At 47.6% G+C, this 24,923-nt stretch overlaps 1 protein-coding gene across 1 annotated transcript in view; it reads right to left on the bottom strand.

Moving 5' to 3' along the window:
* Positions 1-9,038: 9,038 nt before the first annotated feature.
* HEATR9 (HEAT repeat containing 9) overlaps positions 9,039-24,923 on the bottom strand; it is a 37,513-nt gene continuing 21,628 nt past the window's right edge. The window contains exons 10-16 of the mRNA XM_044420035.1: positions 18,553-18,645; positions 17,365-17,484; positions 13,634-13,707; positions 11,958-12,009; positions 10,656-10,742; positions 10,456-10,547; positions 9,039-9,123 (exon numbers count right to left, since the gene is read on the bottom strand). Of these exons, the coding sequence (XP_044275970.1) occupies positions 9,039-9,123; positions 10,456-10,547; positions 10,656-10,742; positions 11,958-12,009; positions 13,634-13,707; positions 17,365-17,484; positions 18,553-18,645 (603 nt within the window). The remainder of the gene's footprint in view (positions 9,124-10,455; positions 10,548-10,655; positions 10,743-11,957; positions 12,010-13,633; positions 13,708-17,364; positions 17,485-18,552; positions 18,646-24,923) is intronic.

Here is a 24,923-nt window from a genome sequence, read left to right as displayed (position 1 = left end):
TGTGGCATTGTTCTGCTGTTTCTGCTTCTCGCACTCGTGGTGCTGGTTGTTATGTCAAGAAACAGGGAAACAGGTCAGAGCCAAGGTTGTCTTCTCTCCACTATCCTCCCCCTTGCACTGTCTTGCCCTTGGATCGCAGACAAAACAGCATTAAATAACTCCCCTCTTGATGCTGAAAAAATGTGGCATAGGCACTTGTGCATATCCTTCTGGAGTGCAGGGGACTTCTGTCCAGGTAAATATGCGGGTAATGAGGCTGTGTGGCTGTAATCTTGTGTTGGATTACTTAGGGAAAGGGGCACAGAAATCAGTTGAACCTCCTGAGTAAACATGCCAGTTATGAAAAAGCATCAGAGAGCTTAGGTTGCTTGACAGTATAGAAGAAAATTAATTAAATCGTAACATAAAGAGAGGGCCCACACGACACACCTAAGGATGAAGGATGTTCTTCCTCAGGGGAAAGAGTTCAACATATAAATTAAGGAATGAATATTTCAATTGAATTCAGTCTTCGGCCACTGGCTGCACAGGGACTGCCCAGTTGTAAGGATGTCTTTAGACTCTGCTGGGTGTTCTCAGTCTACAGTTCCAGTATTTGTGAAGCCTTTCACTGCTATTCATTTATTATTTTATTTATTTAAGGTAGTTGTTGCATCCCCTGGGAGTCTGCTGCATCCACCTGCACTCCAGCGTTTTCCTAAATTGCTTCCTCACGCTCAGATCCAGGAGGTGCCATGGAGCTGTACAAGCTCCGCAGCAGAGAGGGCCTTAGGGAGAGAGTGCGTCAGCTACCAGGGCTGGCATTCCACAGAGCAACCGGGGCTTTGCCAGGCACGCCAGCCATGTCAGCCAGAAAGTCCCCCGAAGCCTCTAGAAACCTTCTGGATGCATTAGCCTCTGGGGGTGGACCATTTTGATGGGTTCCCCACCCTTGCACAGGAGAAGAGCCACCATCAGCCTAAATCTCATCAGGTGGTGAAGGGACTATGTCAGTGAATCGCCAGTCTGTTCAATTTTGGTTTCATTTGGTTTCATACAAACAAGAATATTTAAGGGAAAAAGTCTTTGTTGTTTTTGCTGAATCAGACTAACATGACTACCCTTCTATTGTTAAATCTCTGTATGTCAAGCTTTTTAATGTGTATACTTTGTGCAATATTTGTTTGCTCGTTAATTGATGAATGGAAGATTTGCATGCACTTTTGACCTGGAATAATACAGTCTCACACCTCTTCATTATTAAAATATTCCTTGATTAATTGAAGGGATTTAGAGTCTAACACTTTTTCTTTGGACACCATCCAGGCCACTGTACCAATTTGCTTTTTTATGTTACACAAATTGCATTGTGAACCCGAGCCTTCCCTGTAATACAAGTACTGCTTTTTACTTGTTTGCACTTTCCAGTGATTAAATATGCATCATTAAGCATCCTCACTGGGTGTTTTATAACAACCTATATCATCTTGAGGGAGCTGAGTTGGCCATTTCCCAATAGCCTTTCTAGTAATCCCCATAAAGTTCAATCAACCATTCCCTTTACATCCTTAATAATAATAAAATATTCCATTCACGGGAACTTGTGAAAAAATCTGTCCCCCTTCCAGTTCACAAGTTTATGCAATGGTGGTAAAAACCCATTTTTTATGTGTACATATACACACGTTTCTTGTGTGTATCTAGGGTCAGATGTACATGAGCTCCACGCACAATAACTGCACCTCTCCTGCTGCAAGGAATTCCCCTGCAAGCATTTGCGCGTGTGCCCACAAACACACCCACATGTGCTGCAGGTCCTGCTAAGAGGACAGCAGCCGATTGGCCGTGAAAAGTTGTTTGCAGGACCATGGTGCAGTTGTGTGCAAAAAGATTTGCTCTGCATGTTGAACTGGTGACAGCAGGCCCAGAGTAAGGGGAAAGGGAGAACACCCCCCCCCCCCCAAACACACACACACAGAAACACGGATGCCCCAAACATCGACAAGCAGGATAAAGTCACCCACTGAGGGGGAAATGACCCTGAGGCCCAGTGCAAGGTGGGGGGACGGGGGCAAATACACAGTCTGCAGGTCTCGCCAAGTCTTGGAAAGGCCTGGCTGAGAGGCAGCAGAATGGGCAGCCCTGCGGCAAATACCCCAAGCCAGCACGAGCATCTGGGCACATCGGACCCTATGCCCTTAGCTAGAATCGCCTCCAGGAGGCACAAGTCATTTTGGGAGAATTTTAGCCAAGCTGCTGTTTCTTCCCAGCCAATTTGTCGTTGCATCTCTTTAGTGTGAGCTGCCTAACTCCTGATTTCTGCATTCATTTCAGGATCATGTTTGCCAAGAAAAAAGAGAAAAAACCTCTCATGCAGGGTAAGGCAAATCATCCCATCACCCCATGATACTGTGCGGTCTTACCGTGAAAGTTCAAAAGGTTCCACACGGTCGGAAGGGGAGCTGTTGCAGTAAGAACACTGACATGGCCGCGGAGCTCCCGGGCCACGTACCGGAGTGGCCTAGACTCTTACTTCTGGGAAGCAAAAACAGCCACCGTGGGGAAGGTCTAGATTTCTATGGGAAATCAGAGGTGGTTGAAGCCCCACAGTGCGTCACCACAACACCGCGTCCCTTCCTGGTGCCAAGAGTCCAACCTATCTTGGATCCCACAGGCAAAGCTTTCATTTAGTGGCACATTGAAAGCAGAGCTAGCTAGCTGGCTGGCAGGCAGGTGTCCTTCGGATTGCCAAGCCTATCATCCAGCCTCTGCTTCTTTTCTATAAAGGGATATAAACAAAAGCACAAGCCCACAAATGGGTCAGATTTGGGGCTTTTCTACACAAGGCTGTTAATCTGTTATACCTATTTTTGGCTTCAGCATAGAACTGAGATCTGCAAGGGGAGAGTTGCCTTCCCTGTTTTTGCATGATATGCCCTCTCGCTGGCAGTGTGCCACAGTGAAACAGCATAAAAATAGAGCTGCCAGGTTGCTGACGGGGACGGGACATTATGTTCACATGACTCCAGTCCTCCGTCAGCTTCACTGGCTTCCCATTGAAGTCCGGGCCCAATTCAAGGTGTTGGTTATGACCTATAAAGCCCTAAACGGCTTGGGACCTGGTTACCTGAAGGAGCACGTACATCCATATATACCCGACCGCCCCTTGAGATCTACGGGAGAGGCCCTTCTCCGGGAACCCTCCGTGAAAGAAATTAGGAGGGTAGGTACTCGGAGGAGGGCTTTCTCTGCGGTGGCGCCCAATCTATGGAATGTGCTCCCCAGAGAGGTCCGCCTGGCGCCGTCGTTATTTGTTTTTCGGCGCCAGGCAAAGACCTTTTTATTTAAACATCTTTTTAATTGTTAACAATATTTACTTATTTATCTGGCCAGAGCGACTTCTTTTCTTTTCTTTTCTTTTCTTTTCTTTTCTTTTCTTTTCTTTTCTTTCTTTTCTTTTCTTTTCTTTTCTTTTATAACTTTTCTTTTATAACTTCTTTTATATCGTTTATATTTTTTATTTATTTTATATTATTAACTTTAATTTTATATTGTTATTTTTGTATTGTATTGTATTGTATTGTATTGTATTGTATTGTGTTGTAAGCCGCCCCGAGGCTTCGGCAAGGGGCGGCATAGAAATGTTCTAATAATAATAATAATAATAATAATAATAATAATAATAATAATGACAACAGGGGGAAACAGCGATTTCTTTCACTTTCAGAAAGAATACTACATTCTTTCCCTCTCTAAAAGAAACAAAAAACACCCACGGAAAGTGCAATTTACAGGCAGAAGCAACCTGAGGGGCCCACAGTCTCATGAGGAGAACCCAGGCAGAACTGTGAGTGGGGACTGACAAGTGAGCAAGATTTGCCTTGTGTAGAGAAGCTCTTTGACTCTTCCTTTGTGCCAGCCGATGGGCCAGATGCTTCCCTCCGCAGAACCCCACTGCACCTGCTTGGGTGCTTCCCGTGACTGCCGCTTCAGCCCAGTTGCTTTCCACCTGCACAGGTATCGGCACACACCACCACTGGGCATGGCGATGAGGGCCCCATTCCTGACCATCCCGCAGATGCTGCTGAGCTGGAGCCCTACATGATCACTCGGCTCCGTCCTAAGAACAGCGACAAAGAGGCCCATCCCCAGGAAAAGGTAGGAAGGAAAAGCATCGTGCCACCCTCTCCTCAGTCGGTGCCTGACGCCAGAGCAAGGCAGAGAGACTGGTCCCTCAAGGGTGGTCCCAGGGCCAGCCCTGACGTTTGGAAGAGGGGCGGGGGGCAGATGTGCCATGAAGGCGCTGCACGCCACACCCCGAGTCAGCCTGCAGCCTTCAGGTGCAGTGGGGGATCCAGGGCCGGGTCCCGTCATCAGCGCCTGCTCTCGGTCCGGCACTTCTTGTGCATGGACAGGAAGGGGCACCATCTAATTCATCCCGTGGGGCAGTGAGGCACGAAGGGCCAGCCCTCAGCAGCCCAGCCCCCTTCTCTGCTTTCTCTGCTTTCCATTAAAAGAAGCCAGCACTCCAGCCCCTTTGCTTACGGTGTTGAGAAGGAGGGGGCATCCTGGCCTTGCTCAGTGGGGAGCAACACAGACTCTGTGAGCCGAGACCTGATGAGAGATGATGAGGGCAAAGGCTTCTGGGCTGGCCATCAGTGCGCAGCAGGGAGGCGATCCACTCCGTTCCATTCAGGAGGGAGCCACTCTCATTCAAGGCACTGAGTTCGGAGGACGCGGCCACGCACTTTCTGCCGGCCTGTGCTGACTGGCAGGGCTCCGGCTGTCCCCGCGGCCCCACGCCCTTCACCACGTCTAGCTCAGCCCTGGCCAGTTTGGGACAGGGACGCTGCCCCGGGGGCAGCTGGAAAAGCAGTGCCTGGGTGCCAGCGCTCAGTCTCACGCGCCTGCTTTCTGTTGCAGGCTTTGGAGAAGAGGGAGGAGGTTTCCTATGCCACACTGGTCCTTTCGGAGCAGGGGGAGCAGGCCCTCTACGACAACATTGCTCCCCACGGCCATGCCCTCCCACAGCCCCCAGCGCAGGAGGCCATCTACGCCAAAGTGATGAAGTAGCCTGAGCATTGGCAGAGGGGGAACCTCCAGACTCTTTTCCCAGAATCCCCTTTCCTCTGAAGGAGCAGTGGGCAGCACGGTGGAGCTCAGCCCCTGTTCAGCTTGGGCACAGCCGCCTGCCGCTGATCTGAGAGCAAAAGCAACAGGCCTCCACATCAGGACCAGAGGAAACGGCACCTGTGGGGGGGGGGGGGGGTCCATTCCATACCGTTGGGCTAGGAAGGGGGCTGGGGACAGTGTATCCTAATGTGAAGTCTTTTTGCCAGTATTGTTCAATCTGGATCTTAAATGCATTTCAGCATTTTAGCATTCTCGTGCTAAAAGCAAGCATATTTTCGGTTCTTATGACTTGGGAGCTAAGTTTGAAAAGAGGAACCTTGCAAACGCACCAAGAGCTTTGAGCCGTTTCAGTAGTGTCACGTACGTGAACCTTGTACAGCAATTCCCCAAGCTGTGGTTTTTAGTTTCTGTCCTCGCACGTCCAGGGCCAACTGCACTAGGGTGGGGTTGCAATGCCTGGCTTGTCACATGATCCAAACCACAACCCCTCCAGTGTTTGCACCAGGTGCTGGGCGATCGAGGCAGACCAGAGATTCGGTTGGTGTACTGTGCACCCTTCTCCCTCCCTGTGCTGATGGAGATCGTCTCAGACGTGGTGTCGAGGACCCCCAGGATGTTGGTCCTGGGGGACTTCAATCTCCATGCTGAGCCTGGTTTGTCCAGGGCAGCTCAGGACTTCATGGCTCCCATGACAGCCATGGGGCTGTCTCACCGTGTCACTGGCCCAACGCATGAAACAGGCCACATTCTGAACCTGGTTTTCTCGACGGGCCGGGAAGAGGGTGGCCTGGAAGTGAGGGGTTTGACCCCAACCCCTTTGTCATCGTCAGATCACTTTGTCTTGAGGCTCGAGCGCCATTCCCCCTCCGTAAGGGTGTGGGCCCTATTAAGATGGTCCCCCCCTCCCCGAGCCTTATGGATCCAGATGGATTCCTGAGGGCTCTGGGGGATTTCCCGATTGATAGAGTGGGCGCTCCTGCTGACGCCCTGGTCGGTTTGTGGAATGGGGCAATGACCAGGGCAACTGACACGATCGCCCCGAAGCGCCCTCTCCCGCCGGGCAGAGCCCACTCTGTGCCACGGCATGCGCCTGAACTGCGGGTGAGGAAGCAAATTGGGAGGTGGCTTGAGTGCACGTGGAGGAAATCCCAAGACGGATCTGATTGAACACACTTAGGAGCGCATTATCAATCCTATGCTGAGGCGGTGAGGGCGGCAAAGAAGAAATTCTTCGCCACTTTCATTGCCTCCTCCCAGTGCCGCCCAGTGGAGCTCTTTTGGATGGTGTGGGGCCTATTGCATCCTGGCCCCAGAAAAGACCCAATTGCACCATCGGCAGCCCACTTTAGGGATAAAATGGCTCAGATTTGCCACAAGTTGGACTCCACGGTTGATTCAGCCTTGGTTCAGGAGGCATCCAGAGCGCCATCGGGTCCACTTTTATTGGACAGGTTTCAGTTGTTGCAGCCTGAGGATGTGGACAAGGTGCTTAGACTGGTCCGTCCCACTACTCGTCTGCTCGACCCTTGCCCTTCTTGGCTGCTTGCCAGTGCCAACAGCGGGATATGTACCTGGGTCCTGGAGGTCATCAGCGCTGCTCTGAAGGAGGGCCGGATCCCCACCCCTTTGAAGGAGGCAGCGATCAGGCCAGTCCTGAAGGGGGCATCCCTGGACCCAGAAATAGCTGCCAATTATAGGCCAGTGGCTAATATCCCATTCCTGGGCAAGGTGCTCAAGCAGGTAGTGGCTGGACAGCTCCAGGCACGCTTGGAGGAAATTGGCCATCTAGACCCATGTCGATCTGGTTCAGATGCATTTATGGAACTGAAACTGCCTTGGTTGCCCTGTATGATGACCTGTGCAGGGAGAGGGGAGTGCATCCCTGTTGATTCTCTGGGACCTTTTGATACCATCGAGCATGGTATCCTGCTGGATAGGCTGGCCGGGTTGGGAGCAGGAGGCTCTGCATAGCAGTGTTCCACTCCTACTTGGCGGACCGATTCCAGAAGGTGGTGCTGGGGGATTGTGGCTCTGCACCATGGCAGCTTTGCCACGGAGTTGCACGGGGTTCCTTTTTATCCCCCATGCTTTTTAACATCTACAAGAAACCGCTGGGAAACATCTGAGTGTTTGGGGCTGATCAGTATGCTGTTGACACCCAGCTCTACCTCTCGTACATCTAATCCAGGTGAGGCACTGTCAGTCCTTAATTGGTGTGTGGCCAGGGTCTTGGGCTGGATGAGGACCAATAAACTGAGGCTTAATCCAGACAAGATGGAGGTCCTGTTGGTAGGTGGTTCAGCCTTCCAGGCAAGCGATTTTTGCCCTGTTCTGGACGGGGTTGCACTCCCCCTAAAGGACAGGGTGTGCAGCCCAGGAGTGCTCCTTGACCCTGACCTGTCTCTGGAGCACCAGGTGCTGGCAGTGGTGAGGAGCGCCTTCCTTCAGCTTCGGCTGATACATCAGCTGCGTCCTTACCTGGATGAGCGGTGCCTAGCAATGGTGACCCATGCTCTGGTAACCTCCTGTTTGGACTACTGCAGTGTACTCTATGTGGGGTTGCCCTTGCAGATGGTCCAGATACTTCAATTGGTCCAGAATAGAACTGCCAGGTTATTAATGGGGAGCTGCAGATACTCCCATATCACACTGGTCCTATATCATCTACACTGGCTGCCAATTGACATCACAGGGCCAATTTAAGGTGCTGGCAATGACCTATAAGGCCCTAAACAGCTTGGGGCCCGGATACCTGAAGGAGCGCCTTCTGCCCTATGTGCCGGCTCACCCCTTATGATCTGAGGCAGAGGTCCTTCTCCAGGAGCCCTCTTTGAAGGAAATTAGGAGGGTGGCTACCTGGAGGAGGGCCTTTTCGGCGGTGTCGCCCTAACTTTGGAACAAGGGAGGTTTGCCTGGTGTCATCGCTTTATTCTTTTCAGCATCAGGTATTATTATTATTATAATATTATTATAAAATAATAATATTATTTCCCCAATATTAACAGTTAATTGGTTTTACCTTTGATTTTATCATTATTTATTGAATGCACTGTGTTGTGTGTTGTTTGTTGTATATGGTTGCTTTGTTTTTGTTTTCTTGTTTTTTGTAAGCCTTCCAGAGACTTTAGTATTGGACAGCATATAAAAACTTTAAATAAATAAATGCCTCTTTAGAAGTAAATCAGCTTGCCACTAGATCACATTGATTTCAATAGAGGTCGCTTGTGGGAAAATCCACATGGGAAGGGGCTGTACCCACGAGCTTTGGGGTGGAAGGGAATGGGGTGCTGCTAGTCCCACTGGCTCCCCCACCCCATGGGGGTAGGGAAGGCAAGAGCAAGCTGTAGTACACTCTCCTTATTATTTTGTGTGAGGGGACAGGAGAAGCTGTTACTCGTTCCTCCCAGCACACACTACTCTTTCCCTAATTGAGCTAAAAACCAAGCACACACACAAGCGAAGGAACCTTAAAGGGCCCTTTCCTGCCCCCCCCTCCCAGCTCCTCTGATTTCACTGCGATTGCATTCGGGTGTGACACAAGCTCATTCACTAGCAGGTGCTCGGACTGTGATAATGTGTTTTGGGGAAATACCTCTGTTGTGTCCCCTTCAATCAAAAGCTTGCAGTGTAGACATCCCTAGGAGAGGAAGCTGACCCTGATGACTGGCTGAAGTACAGCAAGGCTTATTTCAAATGGCTCCTAAACGCGTCTGACAGTCGATCAGCGGAAGGAGACGCACCTTCAACGGGATGGCCTAAGGGTGCTTCTGTGAACTTGGCTCCCCAGCCGCCAGCAACTGTGGGAGAAATGCAAGCCGTGAACAGAGCTGGCCCAAGAAAGCCTCACATACCTTGCTTGCCTGCCTTTGTATTGTGCACCGGGTCAGGTGTTAATCTTGGCTTTGGGCATCCAAAGAAATGAGGCCTCAGTGGACCCTGTACGACTGGAGCCTCAGTGCTTTCTGGGCATCAGCGATTTTGTCCAGGATCTTCAAGGCTCTGGCAGATTCTCTGGGAAATGGAGCAGATATTGAGAGGGAGGGAGAGGGAGAGGCAAGTGAGCAATTTACGAAGAACAAAGAAAAGCCCGGCTGCATCAGGCTAAAGGCCTCTCCCATGGCGGCCTGTAGGAAGCCCAGGAGCAGAGCGGGAGTGCAAGAGCCCTGCCCTGGCCACACTCCCCAGCCAGTGGACCTGGGAAGTGATTCCCACCTCCATGTCTCGTATCCACGGACTTCCTTTAAGGATGCACAGGTCAGAATCCTTTGATAGGAATATCTCATTCAGTTCTCACATTCCCTGCCCCTGCGACCCTCTTGTCATGCAGTACTCACACGTGGATAGTCTATTTTTCTGGAAACCTGATGCTGAGCCAGGAACGCCCAGAGGAGGGCTTCCGGGCACAGGGGACGGGCTACAGCTCTGCTTTGTGCGTTCTGGATATGCAAGCATCTGCCAGGTCACCAGCAGCCTGCTGCTTCTCCTGCCCGTGGAAGGGGGTCCTCAAATCTTTTGGGTGGTGGGAAGATTTGGAGTGCAGGGAGGAAGCCTCATGGGCACACTCATCATAAACCGCCTGACATTCTGAGCATGGCCAGGCACAAAACATTCATTTGCCAGAAGCCAAACTGGTGAGACTTTTACATACACGGCAGAGATGTGGGTCTCAGCTCCAAAATACCACATCCCTCTTTCAAACCCAAACATGGTGCGAGGGGGAAGAACTCTACCTTGCAGCAGGCCAGACCATCTGTTAATATTTTTCTTTTTAAACTCCTAAAAAATACCCATATTGTGTTTTTATGAGTCTTAGTTGGGAAAAACGCCCCCCCCCCCCCACAGGAGGGACAAGGAGCTTGGGGGTGTCGAGAAAGGTTCCAACAGGTGCACCAAATCACATGGGCACCAGGTGGGAACTGAACTCATGATCTGAGTCAGCTTATGCCCCACCACCCAGCTGAGGCCAGAGGGGGAAGTGCAGGAAGACCATTCATGCGGGCCAAGGAAGCCTCCTTGCAGCAATAGGTCAAGGCAGTTCCAGTGGCCCCTGGGCCCCTAAAAGCTTCCTGAGGAACAGGAGGCCAAACCTGCACCCTCCCCAGGGATTTCTTGCTTGCTTGGCTCCTGGATGCCTCCTTGGAGATTCCTAGAACGAGAAAGCTGGGAGGGGCCCTGGAAGTCACCCAGTCTGCACCCTGCTCAGCCCAGGACGCAGCTGCCCCATCCCTGCAGGCGCCACTGGGCTCTGCTCCCGCATCCAAGCAAGCCGCCTTCCACTGGCAGGGACTCTTGCCAAGCACGGCTTCCCTGCACCGCAGCCCCACCCCTTGGAGTGCAAAGTACCTGGCTAGGATCCCCTCCATCTGTTCCTTGTTCCTCAGGCTCTTCCTCACGTACACGTTGTTCATTCCCAGGCTAGAAAATGCCCTGATAACCTGGGGTGGGTGGGGGGGGTTACCAAAGAGAGTGGTCAGCACAGAAGGTGCAGACCGCGACCCCCCCCCCCCCCCCCCGTTTGCCTCTCCAGTGCCCCCACCACTCACCTGTACGCGAACATCCTCACTGGAGTCCAGCTCCAGCATTTCCAGCAGGGCAAAGAAAACACCTTTATGGCGAATGCCAAGGACACCCTGGCAAGAGACAGAGGAGCAGCGTGTGGCTTGGCGGGGAGGGAGTACAAACTGGGGGCCGAAATGCGCCTGGGGGTCCTGCGCGTGCCGGCCCCCAGTACAGTGGCAAACTGAAGGACAGGTGCTCAGGGTGACAAGCCCCCCAGCATGCCCCCCACGGAGAGTCCAACACTGCAAGCAGCTGGGTGGGGAAATGCTTCCCCTCCCAGCCCTGCCAAGCTGCCGTGAAGATTTCAGCCAAGCTCAGAAGGAGCAGTGGCGGGCAGATGGCAGCAGCGCCCCTGCGAAGCCAAAATCGCTAGGGCCTCATCCTGGCAAACTTGTGGCTGTGCTGTACTGCTGGAAATGGTGCCATGTTTCATCTGGGCCCCATTTCATCGAAGGAGCATCATTCCTCCTGCTACTCAGGAAAATGAAATGTCCGAAGTAGAAGAGGATTATTCATCACAGAGTAATTCTGATCATAGATTCCAGGGGTTCCCAAGAGTGCTTGGGCCCAAATGCCTTTTCTGGAGAAGGCAGACGTGGCCACACATTCACAGTGCCGTGGCTACACCTGAACTCAGTTGCACGAGCCTGCCCATGAGAAAAATTAATGGAAAATGCATCGGTAGCTGTGACTGCGGTCAGCTTTGCTGAGTGTCTTGCTGTAGCGTCATGTGACTTGCACTGGCTTCCAGCTCATTTCTGGGCATGATTCAAGAGGCTGGTGGTTAAAGTCAGAAATGCTTCTGAAAGTGCTGCCTTGCAACTAGATCTGGCAGTGCCGGCCTTGTTTGGTTTCCTTTTGTCTTCACTGGGACACGTGAAGAAGCCTGCTCCGTAGAGGCAGCAGGGTTATGGGGCTCCTCCTCTTCAGGAAGCCCAGCACTGCTTAATATGGGCATTTAACTGGCCACTTTACTGAGTTTTTCTTCCTATTTTCTTTGCCGGAAAAAAAGTGCATCCTTTACACCGCGAGCCCTCCCTGCTGAAGGAATGGCTTCTATCAGCAGAATGGGGGGAGGGGATTCCTCTCCCCACTGCAGCCCATCTAAGTCTGCTCTGGGGTGTTGAGGGATCCTCTGGAGCAGATGCGAGAAGGATGCCAGGAAGGAAAAGTCCTCCTGTGCCAAGGATGTCCACTTGGAGGACACTCCCTTTCATCCAATACCTGCGGTGCCCATTTGAGGATTACGGGTGGACAGCGCAGGGCCATCCAGGTAGGCAACTTACCAAAGCAATCACAGCCTGCTTTCGGATCTCATCCCTATCATCCTTCAGCTGCCTGTGGAGATGAGGAGGACAGAAATATCGGGGGGCATGTCCCAAGGAGCAGCCCTGCTACTCTGCTGCCACAAAAACAATAATGCCACACCTTAGACAGGAGTACTGCATTTTGCCAGATGCATCTGTGGACTGCAGCCCACTTCCCCATCAGTTATTTTTAAGGTCAAGAGCTCCGGTGTGCTATGATTTCCTACTCTTTTGAAAAACCGTACTAAAGATCCTCCTCGCTTCAACCAAAGGGAAACCCTTCAGCTGTCTGTTTCCAGACCTCTCCAAGCTGGATAGCAGATGCCAGAGAATCAAGCAGCAAATCCGTACACGCTTCTATGGGAGAAATTAACAAACACACCCAGGATCAGGTTTATGAGGACATGTTTACATGAATATTGCTTCAGAAAAGCAGGAACAATATTCTGTTCACAGCTGCTATGGCACTCACCTTGAATCCATATCAGCAGCTGACTCCCAGCATTCCCCACTCAGCATGGCTGCCTGTGGAATGCTGGGAACTGAAGAACTTTCTTCTTCTCTGTGTAGGATGCACCCTTAAGGCACAATCCAGTGGACAAGCCTGTAGCCTCAGAGGTTATGCAGTGTGGGAGGGGCACATAAGCCAAGGCTGCCTCCATGCTCCTCCCATTTTGCAAAATTAGGTGGCCAATTTCATCAGTAGCAATGAGGCATTTTGGGGCGAGAGGGAAGGGCTGAGGTGCCACCAGGAAATGTGCTACCTTGGTGCCACCAGGACATGTGCTACCCAGACTGTAGGCACATGCCAGTTTCCTGCCAAGTGTTTCCACACACACACACACAATTGCTCAGAGTGGATGTTTACAGGGAATTAGAAGTAAAAGTGGCCAGTTAAAGGATGCTTGGCGGGTGGGGTGGGGAGTGAACTCTTTGGGGCTGCAATCCTAAACACATTCATTAGGGAGTGAGCCTAACTCAGCACAGTAAGCCTGGCCTCCAAAGAACCACAACTAGGATTGCATTGCAAAACCACACACAAACAGCTCTGTAAGAGGAAAGCAGGACTTGCCATCCAGTAAGCACAGTCAACCCAAAATGCCTGCTACAGATGCTCGGGTCATGGTACAGCGAGTTAATTTCAGCTTTCCCAGTTGGAAGTGCTACAGAATCCCACTTAACTTGTTTAACCAGAGACCACAGCAAATGATGGCTCTACCATACTTTAACAACCTCCCTGAACAATAAGACGGACACTGCTTAGGAAAGCAAACAGGGATTTCTGTGATCTTAGGAATGTGGGGCATGAAACCGCTGTTCAGATACCATAGAATAATACTGGGGTGTGGGGGTGAGCCCCCAAGGATGCCTGCAGCTATCCCACCATAACTGATGCTGCTCTACAGCCCCCCTGCTGCTCACACCTGGTGGCGAGGGAGAGACCTCCTGTGGTGTGATCCCTGCAGCTAGGATGAAGGTTCAAAGCTGCGGCCCCCTGGAAGGGCTGGCCATAGAAGCCTTTCCCACCCCACCATCACTGCCCTGATCTCAAAATACACGCACACCGAGAACATCCCACAATGAATATTGTCCCCTAAAGGTTTCCTGAAGGAAGGAAAGAAGCACAGCAGTCCTTGCATTTCCTTGCCACTTACTTCTCCACAATGTCCCAGACTCGCTTCTTCATCCTCAGTTCTTCCACAGCCAAGACAACCGACTGCCTTACCACCTGGGAGAAGGATGGGAGAGGCAGGCCTGGAAGTCAGAGGTAGGTCACCTGGCACTGTGTGACTGGATCACAGTGACCCTCTCTAACCTCGCAGCCTCCAAAAGGTTGGATGACCGTTCCTGGGATCCTTGGCCATGGGCCATGCTGAAAGGGGAGTCAGGTCTATTTCTTGGGAGGGGGACACCAGGTTGGGAACGGCTGTGAAGAAGGTATGGGCAGCCACCTCTTTGCATTCCCCAGAGATGGGTCGTGTATCTGCCCTGGATCCTAGCAGGACTGTACCTTAGATGAGCCTCAGGGCTCAAATGAACAGACATTTAACTGTGCTTACCACAAAATCAGCACTGAAAGGGCCTGCCTTTTTAGTGGAGCTGGGCCCAAACATTCTGGCTTGTCCTCCAGCCCCAGCAGTTGCTTCACCCAGGGGTGCTTTCCTTCCCGGCTGAGCTTTAGAGCTGACTGGCCTAATTCTATCACCTGCGATGAAAGCAAGTGTGCTGGCTCTTTCCTGCTGGGGTTCTGAGGCACAGCCTATTTCCCTTTGCCCAGAGCAGAGCACCTCTCTGCCCCAAGGTGTGCTGGAACAGCTGGTCCTCAGCAGGGTGAGCATCGGGGCGCTTCAAGGGAGCCTTCGTGGAAGGCCAGCGATTGCAGGGCATCTTGGGACCAGGCGACAGGGTTTCTTTAGAGCAGCCCTTCCCAACTGCCCAGCTCTCCAAGTGGGTTGGACCACAACTCCCAGCATTCCGGACCATTGGCCACAGCTTCTCAGACTGATGGGAGCTGAAGCCCCAAATACCTGGAAGGTACCCGGTTAGGGAGAGAGGGCTTTAGACTGTCTCAGCAAAGGATCTGGAATGAAGACCTTTGCACGGTTCTTTTAAAATCCACCGGGCCGTGAAGGGCAGATTCAGGATAGAGAAAGGGAAAGCACTCCTTCACACAGCACATGCTTGGACCATGGAGGCAGTTCCACAGGATACAGTGGTGGCCACCAATCTGGATGGTTTTAAAACAAAACTGAACAAAGTCTTGGAGAAGAAGACCAGATGGACCGTCTTTTCACATCTTAGGAAATAAGGCACAACACAACTTTTTTAAACTCTTAGAATTGCCTGTCAAGCCAAGCAAGAAGCAAAGCAAGTGCAGTCGCCGGGCAGCAACTGAGGGTGTCCATCCACACCTGCGGCAGAGCTGGAAGCAAGGGGCATCCTCGTCCCCACATGCTTTCCCCCCAGTTCCGGATGAGCTTAAGGGGGTCCTGCTCGCAGGGCAATCATCTCTGCTACCACCCCCAATAAAAGCTGCCTGAGCTACGAGCAGCCCTTTGCCTACGGTATCTGGGGAATTCTTGCTGTCACGTTCACATCCTGTTCAAAGTTGCCAACAGCTTCTTGGTGGAGCTGTGCCTTCAACAAGCTGCCCTTCAGGCAGAAATCTAGGAAATGAAACTTTCCCCCGGAACACACCAGAAAAAGATTCTCTTCATGCCTCACAAAGAAACAAGAAAAAGCATGCCCCATGCCCCAGTCCTGTCTTGCTTGCCTGGGTTTCATTTTTGCTCAGCATCTTCCATCCAGGCCATCTTCTCCTGGGCACTCGGCCGAAGCCTGTGTCTGGCTTGGAGCATGGCTTAGCCAGGAGCACTTGCCCCCTAAGGTCCAGCACCTGGCCGACGCAAGCAACCCAAGGGGCCGGCTGCTCAGGGGGCCCTTGCATGGCACAGAGGTGTGCAGTGTCTGTGCAAGAAGAGACTGGTGCAAGAGCCTCAAGCACCGACAGAGCCACTCCTTTTCAGCACCAGGTGAAAAATCTACCTGATCACCTGAGAAAGCCATTGCAGAACAGGAGTGGACATGGGGCTTCACTCATGGCAACAGTTCTTCCCTCGGACCTCAGACTGACAAGGGAGCCACTGCCCGTGGGCTTCTGGAGCACAATTTGGTTCAGTGAAATGCCAGAGGTGTGCCAAGATCACTGGCCTGCAAATTTTGGGAAATTATTGACCTCCGAGATAAAATGTGCTAATTCTTACATATTTCAATTAGATGAATTAGGAAACAGATGATAAAGGTGCTGGTTGGCTAAAGTTTTCAAGATATTTCACAATAAAGATTTATACCCAGGCGAGTATATTTGCCTACAAGGGAGGAAGGCGTGTGATTATCATGATGCCTTGTAACTTCTCAACAAAGTATGTTAGAACAATGAAAATGGTACCACATGGAAGTGTATAAATTTATTCACTTGGAGACTAATTTATTGTTCTTTCACAGCAAGGTACATTTGCTCCCAGCTCCTGCCAACCTTGCAGTTCGAAAGCATGCAAATGCCAGTAGATGAAAAGGTACCACTTCGGTGGGCAGGTAACAGCGCTCCGTGCACTTTGGTGTTTAGTCATGCCAGCCCCATGCGCACGGAGACTGTCTGCGGACAAACGCTGGCTCCCTCGGCTAGGAAACGGAGATGAGCACCGCCCCCTAGAGTCAGGCATGACTGGACGTTATGTCAAGGGGAAACCTTTACCTTTTACTTTTTTACATTTGTCTTGATCAGATCTACGCATCATACAGTTACATCTGGTGGCTTGTGAAAGTGTCATTGGCTAACATTTCCAAGGAACAGTTGTGTGATATTTTCCCTCAGAAACCAAGATGCCTCAAAACTGTGTAAACAACTCAGATAACTTCTGCTACATTTGTGTTGAGGTTACATATGCATTTCAAAAGTGCACTATGACAGCAGTGGTAAAAAAAAGCCATACCACCTATATTTTGGGTAGGTGGAACACGTGGAAAATTTGCTTAGGTCTTATAAAGCACTTGGTGCAAACATGTCACTGAAAATTAACTTCTTACACTCGCATTTAGACTATCTCCCTTTGAACTGTGGGGCAGTGAGTGATGAGCATGGGGAGAGATTCCACCCGGATATCACAGGCATGGAGAAAAGTTACCAAGGGAAATGGGGTCCATCATGCTTGTCAATTATTGCTGGAATCTCTCCAGGGATGATCCTACTGCAGTTCACAGGAGAAAGGCCAAAAAGCGCAGTTTAGATACCCAATAATTATGGAACCTTGTTGTTTAATCTGATGTTAGAGCTTGTCAGTTTTTCATGCAAAAAGCATAAAAATGATACATGAAAAACCAATAAATGAATGGAAAGTTATGTCATTGGCATCAATAAAAAAGATAGATTTATAATTAGTGGTGTGGCACATTCTCATTGCTATATCACGTTTTGCAGAAAAGTTATGGAGCATAATCGCACATCCCCTTCGTAATTTTGAATTATTTTGATGCGATTTTGACCTGAAGCTGAATCTTGGAAACTGGAGCCAATTAATACTCAATAATTTTCCTTTATTAGTGACCCAATTCTGGTAAAATTTAGCTACTTTCATTTCCAGGCCTTCCTCCTTGCAGACCAGTGCATCTTGCTGTAGGCCTGGGGAAAGGAAGGGGCAGTGGGACTTATAATGCTTCACAGGGAAAGGCTACTTAGCACATCCTTCACCCTCCTGGTGTGTTGGGCTGCCTATCCCATAATTTCCCTACAGTCCCACACATCTGGAGGGTGCCAGGTTGGGGAAGGCTGCTGACTCAGCAGAGCTGGCGAGTTGGAGGGGTGGCTCCTGCAAGCTCTCAGCCTCACCAGCAACGGCTCGTTGGATAACTTCATCAGGAGCATGTTAAATACGTCCTCTTCCATGCCTTCCTGCTGGATCGTCTCAAGCCCGATGGTGGCTAAAAGTTTTGCGGCGTCCACACGATGCTGGGTGGAAAGCGACCACAAGAGGATGTGAGCTGTCTGAGCAGAGACGTGCCCGGGTGGCATCCCACCCACCTCTCGGCCTGCTCTCTCACTAAGCCCCATCACTTCACGCAGTACAGGCCTTCCTTTCCTCTGCATCCGCAGCAACAGGGACAAACCATTTCGCATGCAGGGTGCATTCAGGCTGCTCAGGTCTAGGCAGACCGCCAGCTCCAAGGTAGTAGCCCTCCTCCAACTGCAAAGGTGCTGACCCCTCTAGGTGCAGCCATACAAGAGCAGGAGAAGGACGGCGGAGCCTGTTCGTTTGGCCGCCGACGTGCCATAGCACCACCTTGTGGTCGGTTAGTGGAATAGGTAGAAACGCAGAGAAGAACCCTTAACAAAAATGCTAATAAATCAAGGTTTAGTTAATAAATCCTCAGAACAACACATGCAGGCTTGTCCTCATGCCCAGAGGAACACATTTGGTAGCAAAAGGCACACAGAAATGAAAGAAGTCTGCAGGCCATTGTAGAACCAGGGTGTTAAACCTCAGGTTCATGAGCCATATCCGTTCCAATAGGATTCCCCCAGTGGCTGCACCAACCCCCCCAGGTCCCCTTCCTCTTCCCAGCCACTGATGGTTTGGTGCATTCCTGGCTTCTCAGAAGTTTTTCCCCCATTCTCAAAGGCATCTTCTGTAGCTTAGTTATGGGCAGGAAGCACTTGAAGCTAAATGATGTATGGGGAGGACATCCCTGTTTTCTTTGGCCTCACCTATCACTGGAATGTGGCCCATGAAAACTTTTCTGAGATATAATTCAGCCCTTGTGTAGAAAAAAGTTCTCCAACCTAGCGAGGAGAGGAGAGGAGAGGAAGTCTAGTTTGTTACCTCACAGCAGTGACCTACCTCTTCAACTTTTGGGATGTAAACTGTCAAATTCAAGCATGAAAAGAAAATTATGGGCAGGGGGGAAGTTGGGAAACTTCTAAATGCAAATCTACGGGCAAGCAGAATACGAGGAGAGAAATCCCTGCATGAATGAGACAGTGGCATAGGACAGCCTTCACAGAATAAAGTTTGCTTACCTCGTACATAGGAGAACGTTGAAGCTGATCTAGAATGCGCCGGATAACTACAGCATCCATTATCCCCATTTGCTTTACCAGCATGACTAAAGCCTACAGGAGGAAGAGGTTGATGGCAGGAGCATGAATTCAGAGGGGTGGGGGGAAGAGAGGACTGCATCTCAAGAACCCATGCAGGTAAACCATATTATGGCAAAATGGAAGCAGACTCGTGCAATCTACTCCAGTCCCAGAACTGAGTCATGGTTCTCTAATCCAGTCCTGACCGATATTGTCAAATCTCTCCTAATAAACTTCTGGAAAGGGAAATCCCAAAACTTCTTTTGACAACTTTTTTCATGGTCCAGTGCTTCCCATGCAGACATCTTTTACACCAGTAAAATGCCCTTCTGTCTTTTTAAAATCTTTTCCACTTGTATCTTTTGAAACAGTTTCTTTTTACCTTTTCTAAAAATCACAGTTCATGAATACACTTTTCTAGCTCTCATGGAAATGCAGAACATGTACAAATAATGAGTTATTAGAAAAGGTTAAGCAACCCCCTCCAGTAATTCTATGGATGATGATGATGATGATGATGATGATGATGATGATGATATAGCATTTCTCATTTGCAACACATCTCAAAAGCATTAAACAAACCAAAAAAGACAACATGCATCCACACACAACAGTATGTAGGGAGGCTGGTTCAAAGAGGGCTTGTGGCTGGATGATCCATTCAGACATCCCCCGTGGCTTGCCCAGTGCCATCGGTGCCAAGCCTTTCGCTCACCATTTGGCAAAGCCACAGCATAGCTCTGAGCCAGTGCTCCTGGGCAGGGCCATGAGGAGCCGAGGAGCCTGGGAGGCCACTGTGTACTGAGTCAGGCCAGGCTTTCTGGCTAGCGTTTCTCCTGCCCTACCCAGAGATGCCAGGGATCAAATTGGGACCTTCTGCATGCCAAGCATAGGCTGTGCCATTGAGTTGCAGCCCCTTTGTTATAATTCAGGGTAGCCACTAGGGTGGCCACGTGCCTGGCTTCACAGGCAACAGTCCTCCCTGGAAGGCTGCCGAAAGACCAGTTTCAGGGCACAGAGCCGTGCGAAGAGAAAGAGTCAGCAAGGCGAGCACCCACAGTTGGTGCCCAAATGCCAGGCTGAGCAGGCACGGGGCTCACCCAGCCAGCATCTTCCCCACTATGGTGAGAAGACTTTTCTTACCATTACAGTCATTGTTGGAGCTTTTCCAGCCTAGGGTGGAGGTGCCAGGGATTGAACCTGGGCCCTACTGCATGCACAACAGAGGCGCTCCCTGAGCCAGGGCCTCCCCCCTTGCGTGCTGCACATTTCTCCACTCTCTCGAGCTCTACTGCTAGCAAAGGGACTAAAACAGTGGTGGCGAACCTATGGGACGTGTGCCACAGCGGGCACGCAGAGCCCTCCCTGGCAGCACACGAGCCGAATCGCCCCAGCATCGCCCCAGCAGCCATGCATCGGATCACAGTGCACACAGGGGCCATGCGCATGTCCGGAAAGGAGTAGTGGTGCCACGTGATGATGTCACAAGCCGTGACACACCAGCCAAGACTCATCCGAACTTTCGCAGGGCTGGACAGCACACTGCCAAGGATATGTATAAAGATATCTGCTTGGATTGGCTGTTTCAAGGTTTTATTGTACTGTTGGCACTTTGCGATAAATAAGTGGGCTTTCGGTTGCAGTTTGCACACTTAGTCTCAAAAAGGTTCACCAACACTGGATTGGGGTTAGAAAAACGAGGTGTCCTGGCCTGATTTTGATGGTTGGAATGTATTCAGAATGGGCAGAAGTGATGAGCTGTGCAGGAAAAGCTACTCAAGGGAGGCTTCGTCAAAATTGCATTATTTTCAATGGAAATTTACCCATTATTAGGGTTAGGGGTGTGCACCAGGGTAGTGTTATAGTTAGAAAAATGAGGTGTCCTGGCCTGATTTTGATGGTCTCACTGTGTTTGAAATGGGCAGAAGTGATGAGCTGTGCAGGAAAAGCTACTCAAGGGAGGCTTCTTCAAAATTGCATTATTTTCAATGGAGCCTTAGCCTTATATTAGGGTTAGGGGTGTGCAGCAGGGTAGGGTTAGGCTTTGAAAAACAAGGTGTCCTGCCGTGATTTTGATGGTTGGAATGTGTTTAGACAGGGCAGAAAGGATGAGCTGTGCAGAAAAAGCTACTCAAGGAAGGCTTTTTCAAAATTGCATTATTTTCAAAGGAACTTTATTATTATTTTTGAATAAGTTTTATTCTTAATAAACCTAACAAAAAAGAAACTAAAAAAAATCAATCATTGAGAACATCGGACCTGCTGGGTCAGCTCCCCACATTTTTTCTTTTTATGTTAAACTATAAACATATTTGAATCTATACATAGTCCTGTTTCTCTAGCCAATGATAAAAAAAATCCGAGGTTTGATAGAAGTCTGTATCTTCTTTCTCCTTCAGAGACAAAGTCAATCTGTCCATTTCTGCACAGTCCAAGATCTTTTTTAGAATCAGTTCGTCGGTTGGTGGCTCTTCATTCTTCCAGTGTCGGGCAAATGCAATCCTTGCCGCCGTAGTTACATGTAGAGTCCAATACATTGCTCGTTTGTTAAGATCATCAAGTGTAATGCCTAACAAGAAAACTTCAGGTTTAAATGTTAGAGGATTTTGTAACATTTCCTCAAGCCATTTGTGTATTTTAATCCAATACTTGTTTGCCTTATCACAGGTCCACCACATATGATAAAAATTACATTAAAAAAGTTTTATGTTTACATTTCCAACATCCATTTGACGTTGCTAAATCTTAGCTAACCTATTTGGCAACAAATACCATCTATAAAACATTTTATACAGGTTTTCTTTGTATGACGTTGCTAATGTTACTTTAATATTTCTTTCCCACAGCTTTTGCCATTTCTCTAATTCAATATTATACCCAAAATTTTGTGCCCACATTATCATGGTTTCGTTAACCTGTTCATCTTCCATTCTCCTATTTAGTAGAAGATTATACAATCTTTTAATCATTTTTTCATCTGATTTGAAAATCACATGGTCAAATGCTGTTAACTCCTTATAGAAGCCCCACATTCTATAGTCTTTAGCATATCTTGATTGCATCTGAACCTTGTGCCACCAAGAAATATTAATTCCTGTTCTTGTATTTCTTGATTCAATTTCAATCCTCCATCATTATCCAAAATATCATCATATCTCACAATCGTATCAAAAGTCAATGCATTTGGATATGCAAGAGCTTCCATAGGTGAGAGCCATCTTGGTAATTTAGTATACAGTTTTATATTTAACTTTTCCCACACTGACATTAATGATTTCCTAATATAATGATTTAAAAAACATCCATGTGCCTTACACTTCTCATACCACATATAGACGTGCCAACCCATTTCCAAGTCGTGCCCTTCAAGATACAGGATTCTCTTGTTTCTTAAAGTTACCCATTCTTTTAGCCACATTAAGACAGAAGCTTGATAATACAACATCCAACTGGGAAGACCAAAACTCTCGTTCCCTTTAGCCTCCTGTAGCATTTTTAATTTAATCCTTGGTTTCTTCTTTTTCCATACAAATCTCAAAATTTGGGTATTTAGATCATCAAAACAATTTTATCAATTTTTATGGGAATCTTTTGGAATAAAAACAAAAGCTTTGGTAATATATTCATTTTAACTAGGGCTATTCTTCCCAACAAGGAGAATTGCAAGTTAGCCCATTTTTCCAAGTCACTCTTAATTTCCTTAAATAGTTTATCATAATTGTCTTCTTTCAATGTAGTGCACTTAGCTATAAGAAAAATTCCCAAATATTTAACCTTTTTAACAATTTGAAGATCTACTTGTTCCACCTGATTTTTTCTCTGCTCCAGTGTAAGATTTTTTACTAACAATTTCGTCTTATCTCTGTTTATTTTCATCCCAGCAACATCGCCCTATTCTTCAATCCTTTGTAGAAGTTTAGAATTATTACCAAGGGTTCCTCAATTATAAAAACTAAGTCGTCTGCAAATGCTTGCAATTTATAGCTTTCATCTCTGATTCTAGTGCCTTGAATAACCATATCATCTCTAATATTTCTTTTTAACACTTCTAAGATCAATATAAACAGCAGTGGTGATAAAGGGCATCCTTGTCTTGTGCCCTTTTGTATGTCTATAGTGTTTGTAAATTTCCCATTAATTATAATCCTAGCAGACTGTTTTTGATAGATGTTTAATATCACATAAATAAATTTTTCACCAAACTGCATAGGAACTAGTTGTTGCTTCATAAATTGCCAATTAACATTGTCAAAGGCCTTCTGTTGGTCCATGAATAACAGCACCATTGAGTTTTCAGAATGTACCTTATAATACTCTAAAATGTCCAAGATAATTGTCATATTAGTCCTCATTTGTCTTTTAGATTAAAAAAAAACATTTTGGTCTGGATGTATAAAGTGTGTTAAGTACTTCTTTAGTCTTTCTGCCATTACAGAGGCAAAGATTTTGTAATCCACACTTAATAGTGATATAGGTCTGTAGTTTTGAATCTATGTCAAATCCGTGTCTTCTTTCAGTATTAATGTAATATTTGCCTGTGTCTGAGTATTTGGTATTTTAGCATCTAGCAATGCTGCATTACATATATCCTTAAGAGGCATAGACAAGATTCCTTCAAAAGTTTTAAAGAACTCTGCTGGTAACCCGTTTGGGCCTGGAGTTTTGTCATTTTTTTGTCTCTTAATTGCCTCAATTACTTCTATCTGTTACTTCTTCATTTAATATTTTTTGATATTTTTCCAACAGCTTTGGTAAATTTCCCTTTCGGATATACTCATTAACTTTCTCAGTTGAGGTCTCTTTATTCTGGTACAGCTTTGCAAAGAAGTCTTCCGCTATTTTCCTGATATGTGTACTTTGTACTTGCAATCGTCCTTCTCCATCCTTCAGTTTACATATTAGTCTCTTCTTTCTTTCTTTCTTTCTTTCTTTCTTTCTTTCTTTCTTTCATTCATTCATTCTTTACTTTACTTTATAAGCTAACCATCTCCCTGGTTTATTAGCATTTTTGAAAAAAAAATTCATTTGCTTAGTAAGTTCATTTGTATCCAAGAGAATCAGTTTGTGTTTTAAAATATTCATTTGTACAGTCTTTTTTGGATGGGTCTTTTTTGGCACTATATTCATTTTAACCATTGCTATTCTTCCCAGCAAAGATAATTGCAAGTTAGCCCATTTTTCCAGGTCACTCTTAATTTCCTTAAATAATTTATCATAGTTATCTTCTTTCAATGTAGTGCATTTAGCTGTAAGAAAAATTCCCAAATATTTAACCTTTTTAACAATTTGAAGATCTACTTGTTCCATCTGAGTTTTTCTCTACTCCAATGTAAGATTTTTCACTAGCAGTTTCGTCTTCTCTCTGTTTATTTTCATCCCAGTAACTTCACCATATTCTTCTATCTTTTGTAAAAGTTTAGACATTGTTGGCAAGGGTTCCTCAAGAATAAAAACTAAATCATCTGCAAATGCTCGCAGTTTATAGCTTTCATCTCTAATGCTAGCCCCTTTAATTTCCATATCTCCTCTAATATTTCTATTTAACACTTCTAAAATAAATATAAATAACAATGGTGATAAAGGACATCCTTGTCTTGTGCCCTTTTGAATATCTATACTATTTGTAAGTTCTCCATTAATTATAATCCTGGCAGTCTGTTTTTGATAAATGCTTAATATTATATTAATAATTTTTCCCTGAATTCCATTTGCACTAATTGCTGTTTCATGAATTGCCAGTTAACATTATCAAAGGCCTTCTGTGCATCCAAAAATAATAACGCCATTGGTTTTTCAGAGTGGACCTCATAATACTCTAAAATATCCTAAATAATTCTCATGTTGTTCCTCATTTTCCTTTTAGGTAAAAAACCATTTTGATCTGGATGTATAAAGTCTGTTGAATACTTCTTCAGTCTTTCTGCCATTACAGAGGCAAAGATTTTGTAATCCACATTTAAAAGTGATATAGGTCTATAATTCTGGATCTGTGTCAAGTCCATATCTTCTTTCGGTATTAAAGTAATATTTGCCTCTGTCCAAGTATTCGGTATTTTCGCATCTAACAATACTGCGTTACATATATCCTTAAGAGGCGTAGACAAGATTCCTTCGAAGGTTTTATAAACCTCTGCTGGTAGCCCATCCGGGCCCGGGGTTTTGTCATTCTTTTGTCTCTCGATTGCCTCAGTTACTTCTGTCATTGTTATTTCTTCATTTAATATTTTTTGGTATTTTTCCAACAGCTTTGGTAAATTTCCCTTTCGGATCTACTCATTAACTTTCTCAAATGGAGTTTGTTTATTCTGGTA

This window comes from Varanus komodoensis, unplaced genomic scaffold, assembly GCF_004798865.1.
Source record: "Varanus komodoensis strain SLA01 unplaced genomic scaffold, ASM479886v1 scaffold11, whole genome shotgun sequence".
NCBI lineage: Eukaryota > Metazoa > Chordata > Lepidosauria > Squamata > Varanidae > Varanus > Varanus komodoensis.
This window is presented reverse-complemented; position numbering and strand designations above follow the sequence as displayed.